The sequence below is a fragment of the Carcharodon carcharias genome, chromosome 3 (genome assembly GCF_017639515.1).
Source record: "Carcharodon carcharias isolate sCarCar2 chromosome 3, sCarCar2.pri, whole genome shotgun sequence".
Taxonomy (NCBI): domain Eukaryota; kingdom Metazoa; phylum Chordata; class Chondrichthyes; order Lamniformes; family Lamnidae; genus Carcharodon; species Carcharodon carcharias.
In genome coordinates, this window is record NC_054469.1 from 156,486,933 (window position 1) to 156,501,068 (window position 14,136).

Below are 14,136 nucleotides of genomic sequence, written 5' to 3' on the forward strand. Positions count from 1 at the left end.
TCTAGCAACAACTAGATCAAAAAGAAAGGAATTGATCCCAGGAACCCATCCAGCCTACAGAAGACCTGCTGTAACACTGGAGGCTGGTCTAATGTGGGAGAAGAGGCTTTCTGACCTCTGTTCCAATACAATTGGGCCCATCTGGGTTGGGTTCAGGCCGAATTTGGACTGAAAGCTTATTCTGCTGCAATGTTGCTACTTTAGGCTCATAACTAACAATACCCGCAATCGATCACTGACAGTCAGAAATCCTCAGGTTAACTGATTATCCTATTGCTGGGTGTCACACATTTTGATTCCTACTAGTATTTGGGAATATCTTTGAAGGTTCAGGAAATTTATGAGATGGGGTCAAGGGAGACCAAGACTGGTTACAATATGAAGCATTTAAAGACAGGATGCACTTAAAGGGGCAAAGTCATACCAATATGTTCAACCATTTTTGATTTGTTTGACTTTTCCTATCTACTCACTGTCGTGAAGAATGGAGAGCAAATGCTCCTTTAAACCAGCCCTTTTCAGCACCAATTCTATAAACTGTCAATTGGCCACATTGTAGTTGACCTTTCCCAATTTGGATTTGGAACTGCAGTGAGAGTGCTTCCCAAGACTTAACTCATTGGGCCTTAGTGATGATGACAAAAGTCCTTGTGGACAGATACAAACCATGTCTCATACTGTTGGGTCTTGCTCAGTAATTAAACTCTATGGTGTCCTATGTAGAAGGCATGCTGGTGATAACAATGCCCTTAAGATGGCTGGAATTACATGCCAAGTCTGTATATGTTAAATAAATAAATAAAGCAAATTACATTATACAATAAGACATGTATTTTTACAGCTGCTGTGAAGACATGGCATTGCCTTGACTTCTTCATTTATTTTGTGCTGTCAAATCTTTACTTGCATCCAAATATCATACATTATAAATGTCAGAATAGCTGAGTGCTATGTGTAAGATCCAGTTTGAACATTATCATAATTATGTATGTACCTGAGAGCCAAAATTGGCTCCAGTAATGCATTATGAGGTGTGTCATACAGCCCAGAAGAGTCTCTGGCCTCTATTCAATTAGCAGATCTCAGACAGAACAGCAGGAAAGGCCATCAGTGTCACCTGAGGCTAACAAAAGGAAATTATTCGTGAGGATTTGAGATTATGATTGTTAGCCTTTCTAGGAACCTGGCACTTGGACAGGATTGGATTTGGATCTAATATCTCTACAATCAAACTGTCCTAATAGACAAGTTCAGCATTAATATAGTATATCTATAATAAGTTATAAATAATATTGTTATAAAAATACAACTTGTGAAAAATTAAATAAAATATAGTTCATCATGTAATACATGATCTGCTCCATTTACTCAATAGCAACTGACTCTTACTGGTGGTGGGGGCCATTGGACTGGATTTTTCTGAGAAAATAACAGCATAAGACATAATACCATAAGACATAGGAGCAGAAATTAGGCCATTCGACCCATCGAGTCTGCTCCGCCATTCAATCATGGCTGATAAGTTTCTCAACCCCCATTCTCCCGTCTTCTCCCCATAACCTTTGACCCCCTTACCAATGAAGAACCTATCTATCTCGGACTTAAATACACTCAATGACCTGGCCTTCACAGCCTTCTGTGGCAATGAATTCCATAGATTCACCACTCTCTGGCTAAAGAAGTTTCTCCTGAACTCTGTTCTAAAAGGTCTTCCCTTTACTCTGAGGCTGTGCCCTCGGGTCCTGGTCTCTCCTACTAACGGAAACATCTTCCCCATGTCCACTCTATCCAGGCCTTTCAGTACTCTGTAAGTTTCAATCAGATCCCCCCTCATCCTTCTAAACTCCATCGAGTATAGCATGAATAATAGCAAGCAACTTGTGGAAAGGAAGAGACCACGTTTTGTGAATCTCCACAAGTTACTGGATGATACGCACCACTCTACCATTATTTTTGTTAGGAACTACGGATAGTTTTAAGTAAGTTATGTGCATTTGTGTGTGAGGAACAAGGTATAGCTTTAATTTTAATTTATCTTTCTTTTTGAGTTAAAAGAGTGAAACTTGGATCTAGTTTCATTTAGAATATTGCCTGCAAGTCTGTGGGTTTATTTGTACACCTGCTTTTTAATGAGGTTTTGTGACCCTTGAAGTGGTTTAGCGAAGTTAAAACAAAGTAGAAAAACCTCGCAATGGGAGGCCCACAAGGAGAGACAGGGAGAAACAGTAAAGCAGTTTGAGTTCAGCTGGTCTGTGGATACCACAGGGTGAGGAAGCTGGACAGGAGAGGGAATTGCAGAGAGCAGATTTCCCAAAAGAACAGAAGAGAGTTCCCAAAAATCAGGGAGTGGGGACAAAAGAAAGTCCCAGGAAGACAGTTAAGTCAAGGAACAGAACAGGAATCAGAAACCGATCCTGTTCAGTGAAATTAAAGTAAGGAGCTGAGGGAAAGACTCTGAATTGAAGACAGAAAGCAGTGGGGAGCAGAATAAAGGCAAAATGGGTTTGTGAGAAGCCAGAAGATCTGAGGAGACAGCAAAGGTTGCTGACTCCTTACTACGGGCATGTGAATTGGTGGTGTTCTGTCAGTATGGCTGAGCATCTGATATTGCGTGGAAGGTGAAGCTTGAATGCACGTGGTGATCCAGGAAAGAGGACCATCAGAAGGAGAGATTGAAACCCTGGAGGTGAACTCATGTGGAAGGCATCTGAAAGAAAGTGTTGGTTTGGGAGAAGATTCCAAAGCAAGTTCTTGGAGAATGGAGATTGGAAAACCTCATGTGAAAGATGGAGTTCAGTGAGAATGGTTGACTCACAATGTGACAAGCATCTGGGGGGAGTTGGAGAGCAACCCATAGCATCGGTCTGGGGTGGCACCTGTCACTTGGTTTCGGATGTGGTGTGTCTGACCACCAGTTGCCAATTGGTTTACATGGACTGTACTTACTGTGAACATTAAAATATAAGATAGCTTTTGTAACTTGTGTTATCCTTATATATCTGTAACTATATGGTTGAAGGTGAATGAGTATTGTAATATAGTTAATCTTGTTTAATAAATATTTTATGCTTTTATTAAAAGTTCATGAGCTTACTTCAATGACTCTGTTCAGTAGCCTCTTTCCACCTATCTAAAGAAACAAATTAAGATAGGATCCATCAAGCTGAGTTCCATACAGGGATCAAGCTTTTCCTCAGCTGGGATTATAACATTTGGGAGAAGATTCCAAAGCGAATTCTTTGAACTTTGAGATTGGAAACACTCAGGAGAAAGTGGGATTCTCTGAGATCAATTGGCTCATGGTATGACAAGCATCAGCAGAGGTGATTGGGGGGGGTGGGGAGGGGGGAGTTCATGAGAGATCTATAGCATGTGGTTTGGGTGGCACCTGTCATTTAATTTCTGAGTGTGGGGTGTCCAACCATAGGTCACCTATTGGTTTACATGGACTGTGTACTTACTGTGAATATTAGAGTGTAAGATAGTAATTGTAACTTGTGTTATCCTTATGTAAATATCTGTAAAGGTATGGTTGTGGGTGAAGTAGAAGTATACTATAGCTTATCTTTTCCTTGTTTAATAAATGTTTTATTCTTTTGTTAAAACTTCATCAACAGACTCCTGTGACTCTATTCAGTAGCTCCCCTCCATGGTTCTAAACAAAAAGTAAAAGTTAGGATCTATCAAGCCAGGTTCCACCCTGGGATCTTGTCCAGTGGTAACACCAGCTGAGATCATAACAATTTGCAGAAATGTTACCTCACACTTAACCACCACGTGAGTTTCATGTTACTCGATTTACACAATCACCACGGAAGTTTAAGTCTAGTAATTAATAGCGCAATAACTATTTGAATGACATTATAATTGTTAATGACAGCCAATCAACCTCTTTAGCCCAGCAAGCAAACAAGTAAAAACGTGGAGTCTCATTCCTGCATATAATGAATTGTTGTTGGAGATGAAAGTGTAATATTTTAAAAAAAATTCTTACTTTTCCTGTCTTTTTTCCCTCTTTTTATTTCTTTTTGTAGAAAATTTGTAGTCTTAGTCATCTCTCAGTTTATAACACTCTTTCCTCTGAGTCACAAGGTTGTGTTTTTTTTAAGTCCCATTTCAGGACTGAAGTACAGAATCAAGATTGATGCCGCAGTACAGAACTGAGGGAGTGCTGTCTTTGAGTGGATCTAAAAGATTTTGAAGAAAGGCAGGAGAATTATCTCCAGTGCCCTGGACAATATTTATCCTTCAATCACTATCACAAAAAACAGATTTATCTGGTTATTATCACATTGCTGTTTGTGGGAGTTTGCTGCATGCAAATTGGCTGCCACATTTCCCATTTTAGAACACTTCAAAAAAAGGCATTTCATTAGCTAGAAAGCACTCTGAGACATCCAGTGGTTGTGAAAAGCACTACATAAATGCAAGTCTTTCTGATTCTTATTCACTCTCTTTCTGCTATTAATTTCACAAAACCTAAATCTCATTGGTTAAGGAGACACCACATTGTCCAGTTGTTTTCCAACATCCAAATGTCCTGTTGCCCTCGTTGCATCAATATCAGCTCACACTTCTGGCAACTTACAGACCAAAAATAAATCTGAGTTTAAGGGTGCAGGAACAAGTCCAACAGGCCATACCTTGAGACACCCCACCTGAGAAAATTCTGGCCACCAACCCAACTTCAGTGGCAATGGAAAGAAATTGCCATTTACCAGCATCAAATGTTTATCCATAACAGCCACCTACTGAATCCTTTGTGATATCTTCTCTTAAGTTCCATTCTGTTAACTCTATACAATTTTTTTTTTTGCAGTTTTGTGTTCTTCTGGATGGGTCCTTGTCCCACTGCAATCTAGGAACAAATACCACTTAAATTATCATTATTCTATAAAAATATTCATAAACTATGCAGTGAAGTTATTAAAGTTTTGGACAATGTGAAATTTTTTCTCCACTGATGCTGCCTGACCTACTACACACTTCCAGCATTTTCTGATTTTGTTTGAAGTTTCCCACTGCTTTCCAGTCTGCTGTTGAAGAATGGAGGCTGGACTTTCTTTACAGGCTGCATGACCTTGTTCAGTTGCTTACACAGGTTTGACACTGATAACTGCAGCAACAGGAATGCAAACAAGCAGACCAAGGAAACCTTTGAGTCCCTCGAGCCCACAGATGGATGTGAGGTTTTTTTTAAAAAAGCTCAACAGCATCATAACCCATTTTGGGCAAATTCTAGACGACGGGACCTTATAAATGTGAAATGAGTTTAGGCAACTAACTTGTAAGTGGGTGTATACCCATAGGACAAATCTACAATTAATTTGCTACTAAATTGGTCATTTTTCCTAAAGATTGAAAAGTTATGATAGTTGATGGGGGGATTGAAATGTACTGATCTAGTGCAGCTAGGTGGCTCCCAAGTTTGGAGCAGCAGCACATTGCTAAGCAGGACAGAGGGTGCTTTGCTATGTTGGTAGATGCAACATACCTGACCTGAAAGTGCTTGATACCCAAGTTAAGAAAGTGCTCCATTCCACAGATCAGACATCCCTCACTCTCAAAACAACATTCAATATGAATTTTTTTAAACCTACAAATTTCACCCACAGGTTTTAATAAAAATGTCCTATAATAAACACGAAGCATTAAACTCATTTTTAGCCTTACTGGTTCATGGATGAAGATTTCTGCTGCTGCCAATGAGAAAATAAATAAAGCTATATAGGACAGCATTGCTAATTAAGGCTGTTAACATATCTTTATGTCATGATGGTGGAGTTTGGGGAGTTTCTTTGGTAGACACATATGGACTGGCCACTTGCAGCTCTTTATGATGTTATGTGCTTTCCCAAATGTAGAACTAAGCAGCACAAACTTTCAATTATTTATTATAAAAATAATTAGACACTCCCCAAGCAGAGTGTTGCATTAGTGCCTCCAAATCCAAATGAATTAGTCAGTGCAATACGTCTTTTTGAAGTTTTCCACTCTTGAGCTATCATAGGGACATAATTCAAATCAAAATCTGAGTCTGTCTTGTCAAGATTCACAGTAGGAGGGAAGATCCCATGAAAGCACGCCAGTGCTGTGAATGCAGTTTCTATGGCTCCAGCTGCCCCCAGGAGGTGACCAGTAGCTCCTTTAGTGGAAGAAACAGCAAGGAATTCTGAATGCTCTTTAAACAATCTCTTGATGGCTTGATTCTCAGCTGCATCCCCTAGTGGTGTGGATGTGGCATGGGCATTGATATATGTAATATCCTCTGGTGTTACTCCAGCATCATTCATTGCAGCAGACATACACCTGAGAAAAATCACAGAGTTAATGCAAAATTACATTCACATAAGCCTCAACCAAGATTAAATAAAAATATTAACCTACAAGGGAATGCATGAAATGGTATGCATTTGATAAAGGCTCACTAATGGAATGTTAATCTGTATTTCTCTCCAATATGCTTCTGGACCTGCTATACTTTCCAAGTAGGTATGCTTTTTATTTATCATTAAGCACTGTAATGTAGGTTACAAAGTGTGGCACTAATCAATGTGCCATACTTTAATGCCCCCTTAAAATCATATTGTATTAGTTTAATTGGCACTGCAAAAGGTTTTTATAAACTAACTGTTCGTGGCTGTCATGATTCAGGCACTCACCAAACATTTTTACTCATACCCAGCGCAAAGGTCCACTCCCATTGGCAGTCCTTGGTTCCCGGAAACCAGTATTCCATTATATAGTATGTCTGGGGTAAACAATCAGCCTATTGTATGACTGATGAATTAAAATAATATAAGATGCCTCATAGTCTCTCTGACAAACAAATGTCAGATTTGATAGGAACTATCATACCTTTCCTAATATGACTGTGGGATACTTAAAGCAGACTTATGTGTGTGTGTATGGTTCTGTGTGTGTGGCTAATTTAATTAAACTAGAGGTGGCTAGACTGCAACATTTAAATTATCAAAGAAGTGAGGTATAAAACAGGCATTTGAAATGGAGATGAGTAAATTAGGGTGAGGTCTCAGCAGAGATGGTGTGAATGAAATGTGCATTTTTAGATAAATGGAGGTGTCTGATTTTCAAAAGGACAATGTTTGATAAACATTGCAAGATAAACAAAGCAAGGTTATTATGTTGATTTTTCCCAAAAGCGCTGGCCATAATGGTAACATGAAAGATTGGTATATTCAGGGAAAAGTAACTTCTAAAGACAAGTTGAACCAATGGGATTTACAGATCAAAAATGCAGAAATCTATTTAATGAAGGATGGAAGGCTGTGTAAGGTGTGGCTGTATGAGATCTTGAAAGGTGACTTTGTGAAACAGACTTAGGGAAAAAGTGTCTAGCCACCCTGGAGAAGTTTGCTGTTCCAGTAACCAAAGTTGTGTTAAAAGTCTTTGGAAGTCCATTGTCCAGTGGGTGCTTGTGGTAATATTGCTGGATGACTTTATAAATTTGGAATTTATTTGGACGGTTGCCTTAAAGCGGGTGTGTAGTTGGGAGTTTGGTTAAGTAGAAATTTTGGGAACTGTTATAACTGAGTAACTGTAATCTTGTGTGTGTTTAAGTTTTTCTTCTTTTGTTAATAAATGTTTTAATTTAATCTTTAAAATCTCTAAAGGTGGTAGTGGGTTCATTACTTCTGACTTCAATGCACCAGCCTTCTCATAATAAATACAAGTTGCAAAATCATTGTGATAGCGTGGCCGGGTTTCCCTTGTGGATTTGGTGAGCCTGGCATATACCACCTGCCATATCATAACAGGTTTAGTAGTGTATGGGGGATGTTACTGGATACCTGGGAAAATGATCCAGAAAGCAGGAGTTGAACCTAGTCTGAACTGTTGTGAATTTGAATTCTGGGTACCTCACTGAAATATATAAAATTCTTAACAGACTTGTCATGATGAGAGTCTAGCTGCCAAGTCAAGAACAAGGGGCAGCCATTTAGGACTGAGATGAGAAGTTTTGTCACTCAAAGGGGTGTCAAATTTTGGAATCATCTACCCCAGAGGGCTGCGAATGTTTAGAAGATAAGTGTATCAATAGATTTTTTGGGCACCAAGGAGTGGGGTTGATGTAGATGTTCAGCCATGGTCGTATTGAATGCTGGAGCAAATTCAGTAGGCCACGTGGCTTAATCTTGTTCCTATTTCTTATGTTCGTAAATAAAAATCTGACAGAGTGTGCTTCTCAGGCTATAGGCTATTAAATAAAATTAAATAGCAAGAGCAAAAACAGACAGGAATGTGATGGAATATTCTCCACATGCCTGGATGAGTGCAGCTCCAACAACACTCAAGAGGTTTGACACCATCCAGGACAAAGCACCCACTTGATTGGCACCACATCCACAAACATTCATTCCCTCCACCATTGACGCACAGTAGCAGCAGTGTGTACTATCTACAATATGCACTGCCGGGTCTCACCAAGGTTCCTTAGACAGCACCTTCCAAATCCACAACCACTACCATCTGGAAGGACAAGGGCAGCAGATCTATGGGAACACTACCACCTGGAAGTTGCCCTCCAAGCCACTCGCCATCCTGACTTGGAAATATATCGCCGTTCCTTCACTGTCGCTGGGTCAAAATCCTGGAACTCCTTCCCTAACAGCACTGTGGGTGTACCTACACCACATGGACTGCAGCAGTTCAAGAAGGCAGTGCATCGCCACCTTTTCAAGAGCAATTAGGGATGGGCAATAAATGCTGCTCTAGCCAGTGACACCCACATCCCATGAATGAAAAAAAGACTCCTAATGTCCTCCTTTCAAGTTACTTTCCTACCTATATGTGTGTCATCAGCAAATTTAGTCCCATCAAGTCATTGATATAGATTGTAAATCGTTCAGACCTCAGCACTGATCCCTGTGGCACTCCACTCGTTACATCTTTCCTACCCAAAATGGCCTTTTTATGCCTACTCAGTTTCCTGTTAGCTAACTAATCCTCTAACCATGATGTTACCTAGGCCATGAGCTCTTACTTTGTGTCGTTACCTTTGAGGCAGCATCTTGTCAAATGCCTTCTGAAAATCTAACTACACATCCATAGGTTCCCCTTTATCCACGTTGCCTGTTACTTCCTCAAAAGAACTCAAACAAATTAGTCAAACATAGTTTCTCTTTCACCAAACCATGTTGGCTCTGCCTGACTGCATTGAAATTTTCTATATCCTCCTTCCTTAATAGTAGATTCCAGCATTTTCCCTGACAGATCTTAAGCTAACTGGCCCATAGTTTCCTACTTTGTCTGCCTCCCTTCTTGAATAGAGGTGTTACATTCGTTATTTCCGATGTAATGGGACCTTTACAGAATCTAGGGAATTTTGGAAAATTACAACCAATGCATCTACCATCTTAGTAGCCATTTCTTTTAAGACCCAAGGATGAAGTCCATCTGGACCTAGGGACTTGTCAGTTTTAATTTGTCAGTATCCTTTCCCTGGTGATTGGAATTGCTTTAATTTCCTCCCTCCCTTACACCTCTTGATGCAGAATTATTTCTATGATGTTATTTGTGTCCTCTACAGTGAGACTGCTGCAAAATATCTGTTCAATTCATCCGTCATTTCCTTATTTTCCATTATTAATTCCCCAGATTCATTATCTAGAGGACTAACACTCAGTTTACTTATGCTTTTCCTTTTTAAATACCTATAGAAACTCTTAATATCTGTTTTTGTATTTTTTGATGCTTTCTCTCATACACTAATTTCTCCTTTCTTATTATTCTTTGCTGTTTTTCTACATTCTGTCCAATCTTCTGACCAGCCACTAATCTTCATGGAATTGTACACCTTTTCATTCAATTTGATACTATCTTTAACTTTCTTATTTAGACACGGATTTGTGTCCTACACCTAGAGCAGAATTTTACTTCCCAGGTGTGGGTGCACGCCTGATCCGATTGGGTGTAAAATAGTACGTAATGAAGTTGGGCGAGATCCCAATGTGCGATATTTCAGTCGGCGGGCACACATGTTAGTTGGCAGCATGCCCCTGACAATTAAAGGCCGGTTAAGGCCATTAAAGTTTTGATTAGCGGTGAATTTTTACTGCCCATCCAACATTACGGTTGGCGAATGGGCAAATAGGCCAGACGGCTTTTGGATTTTTGACGATACCTCATTCAAGGGTGGGATGAGGATTCTGATGTCAATTTAAAAAAATAAAAATGTTTGGGCAGAGTTTTTATTATCTATATGCTTAGGCGAGTGAGTCCGAAGAGTGGACATTTTTTGCTGCATTTTTACATCCATCTTTCTTGGTTTTAAATTGCTCAGCTCCCTGAGGCAGCTCTCTGCCCTCAGGGAGTTTTCATTTCGCGCTCCCCTGTGCCAATGTTCACTTCAGCGCTCGCCCTCCTCCCGCCCCAACTGCAGCAAGGCTGAGCCTTTCAGCGCATCTTTCACACTGGCTGGCCATTACTTGGCCAGATGACCCAAAAATCCTGCCCCTAAAGTTTTTCTTTCTCACTGGAAGGTATCTTCGCTGAGTATTATGAAGTGTCTCTTAAATGTCTGCCACTGCATCCTGGCACAGACATGATAGGCCAAGTGGACTCTTCCTGTGACGTTCACTTTCCATGATTCTATGCATCCCTACTGACCCATCCCTTAACATAATTTCCTAGTTCAGTTTAGCCAGCTCTGTCTTCGTAACCCCCACAACAGTCTTTATTTAAGTTTAAAACACTAGTCTTAGATCCACTCTTCTCTCCCTCAATCTGAATGTGAAATTCAATCAAGTTATGATCACTGCCGCCTAGGATTTCCTTTACTATGAGGTCATTAATTAATCCTGCCTCATTGCACATTACCAAGTTTAAAATAGCCTGTTCTCTGGTTGGCTCCAGAATGTGATCATCTGAGAAACTGTCCTGAAAACACTGTGAACTCAGCTTCCATGCTACCTTGCCAATCTGATCTGCCTAATCCATATGTAGATTAAAATCACCCATGATTATCATTGTATATTTTTCACAAGCCCCTATTATTTCTTCCTGTATATCTTGTCTTACAGTGTGGTTACTACTGGGAGGGCTATAAACTCTCCCACAAGTGACTCCCTATCTTTACTGTTTCTTATCTCTGCCCAAATTGATTCTACATCTTGATCCTTAGAACTAAATTCATCTCTCTCTAATGTACAAATGTCATCCCTAAATAACAAGGCTAGCCCTCTACCTTTTGCTAGCTTCCTGTCCTTCCGGAATGTCATGTACCCTTGAGTATTCAGGTCCCATCTTGTGTCATCTTGCAGCCATGTTTCTGTATTGGATATCAGGTCATACATATTTGTTTCCATTTGAACTGTCAATTACTATTTTCATAACCTCTAGCCTTATCTGCTGGAGCACTCTTAAGTTTATGTGATCTGTCCCTTCTTGCCATGCTCTGATTATCATTTCCCTTGTTGCCACCCTGTTCTCTTGACTTGTCCTCTCTTTAACTGATCACATCTTCCCTCACTTGATCGCTTACACCCACTATTTAGTTTAAAGCCCCCTCTACCACCCTAGTTATGCAATGCACCAGAACACTGCTCCCAGCACAGTTCAGGTGAAGATTGCCTCAGCTGTACACCTCCCACTTTCCCTAGTACCGGTGCCAATGTCCCATGAATTGAAACCCATTTCTTCCACACCAATCTTTGAGCTACACATTTAAAACTCTAATCTGATTTACTGCTAAAAACAAATACATTTTTTGTCAAAGTTTTTCATCTTCCACTCGTGAGGACAATTCACAAGAATACTAAATGTAAAGAGAACAACAATTTATACTGTCTGAAAAGAGAGTGCTGATTGGTTGCAAGAAGACTCTGAAATCTGCCATGGTGCACTCTACCATGGTGTACTGCAAGACTATCTTCACTGGTCAACATACAGATTGGGAAATCTTACAGTTCCACGCACTATAAGGTTGGCTTTATCGGCAACCTGGTAAATAGGGCCCCGAGCCATTTGCTCACCATAGAAGATTGATGCCAAAATAGCACGCATTAAAGGCATCCTGCAGGGTAATGGCTATCCTGATCAGATCATTTGTGCTGTATATCGCGCAAACTCATGAACAGGCCTAAGACCGTCATTTTCAGCCCTGAAAAGTGCCCAGTCTACCTCGGATTATCCTGGAAGGGCAAGGTATCTCAAAAATTTGAGCAAAAGGTGAAGCTAGCTGTTTCGCACTGCTACTAGGCAATAACATTGCTGCCATCAAGCCAAAAAGACGTTCTGCCTATCATACAAATGAGTAATGCAGTACATGAATTTCAGTGTCAGTGTGATGCTAGGTATGTAGGCTGTATATCCCAAAGACTGGCAGATTGTGCCAAACATCACGTCCCTTCCGCTGTTCACAACGAACAAGGTACAGACCGTACCCAACCAGACCATGCTTGCAAAACTCAAAACAGTGTCCAACATTAGATGTGATTCTGCAATTGGACATTTGCTAAATAATTCTCAGTGTACTAAAAATTATGCTAACAAGCAATTTAAGATTGTCAGTCGGGCTCACAGTGCGGCGCATCTGTGTGTACTGGAAGCTACATTTATTAATACACAAGGCGTTGTTCTTTGCAGACAAAAAGAATATGTACGCACATTGCACCTGTTTCAGCTAAACAAAATAAGTGACAGCCATTCATTGGTTCATTCCTCAGGGCAATGCTTTGACCAATCAGAGTCAAGCTTCCTGGTTTAAATATCAAACAATGCTTGGCAGTTAACTGTCAGTCACCATCAACTAGTGGATTCTCCATGGTAATGCTACTACCAGAGTCTACTTGCCAACCAATCAGCATTCTCTTCTCATTTCCTTTATATTTGGTATTCTTGTGAATTGTCCTGATGAGTGCAAGATGAAAAGCTTTGACAAAAAGTCTCCTTTTTCAGCAATACTCAAGTTTTGTACTACCAAATGACAATCTGATTTAAGCTATGCCAATTTGCTCATGGCTCCAGTAATAGTCCAGGTTCTGCTTTTTAATTAAGCCACTAGATGCTCATGCCCCCTCAAAACAGAAGGGTCATATGGACTCGAAGTGTTAACTCCATTTCTCTCTCCACAGATGCTGTCAGGCCTGCTGAGTTTTTCCAGCATTTTCTGTTTCTGTTTCAGATTTCCTGCTTCTGCAGTATTTTACTTTTACCATTTTCCCCAGTCTCACCTATGTTGTTGATACCTATGTTGACCATGACACCTGGATTCTTACAGAAAACTGGACAACTGAACCCATTTGGTTCACTGACGTCGTTTAGGGAAGAAAATCTGCATTCCTTAGCTGGCCTGGCCTACATGTGACTCCAGACCCACAGTAATCTGGCTGACTCTTCAATGCCCTGTGAAATGACCTAGCAAGCCACTTGGTTGTATCAAACCACTACAAAGTCTAAAAAAAAGAATTAAACCAGACGGACCACCCGGCAATGACCTGGGTAAAGGAAACGACAACGGCAAACTCAGCTCTGTCGACCTTGCAAAGCCCTCCTTACTAACATCTGGGGGCTAGTTCCAAAATTGGGAGAGCTGTCTCACGGGCTAGTCAAGCAACAGCCTGACATAGTCATTCTCACGGAACCATACCTTACAGATAATATCCCAGACACCACCATCACCATCCCTGGGTATGTCCTGTCCCACTGACAGGACAGGGTCAACAAAGGTGGCGGCACAGTGGGAAAGGAGTTGCTCTAGGAATCTTCAACATCGACTTCGGACTCCATGAAGTCTCATGGCATCAGGTCAAACATGGGCAAGGAAACCTCCTGCTGATTACCACTAACCGCCCTCCCTCAGCTAATGAATCAGTACTCCTCCATGTTGAACATCACTTGGAGGAAGCACTGAGGGTGGCAAGAGCACAAAATGTACTCTGGGTGGGGAACTTCAATGTCCATCACCAAGAGTGGTTCGGTAGCACCACCACTGACCAAGCTGGCTGAGTCCTAGAGGACACAGCTGCTAGGTTGGGTCTGCAGCAGGTGGTGAGGGAGCCAACAAGAGGGGAAAACATACTTGACCTCATTCTCACCAACCTGCCTGCCGCAGATGCATCTGTCCATGACAGTATCAGTAGGAGTGACCACCGCACAGTCCTTCTGGAGATGAAG

General features: G+C 40.8%; 1 protein-coding gene across 3 annotated transcripts in view; it reads right to left on the reverse strand.

The window, feature by feature from the left end:
- Nucleotides 1-5,878: 5,878 nt before the first annotated feature.
- Nucleotides 5,879-14,136, reverse strand: part of oxsm (3-oxoacyl-ACP synthase, mitochondrial) — a 35,159-nt gene continuing 26,901 nt past the window's right edge. For all 3 annotated transcript variants that reach the window (XM_041185074.1, XM_041185073.1, XM_041185072.1), the window contains exon 3: nt 5,879-6,309. In XM_041185074.1, the coding sequence (XP_041041008.1) occupies nt 5,907-6,309 (403 nt within the window). In that variant the 3' untranslated portion in view covers nt 5,879-5,906. The remainder of the gene's footprint in view (nt 6,310-14,136) is intronic.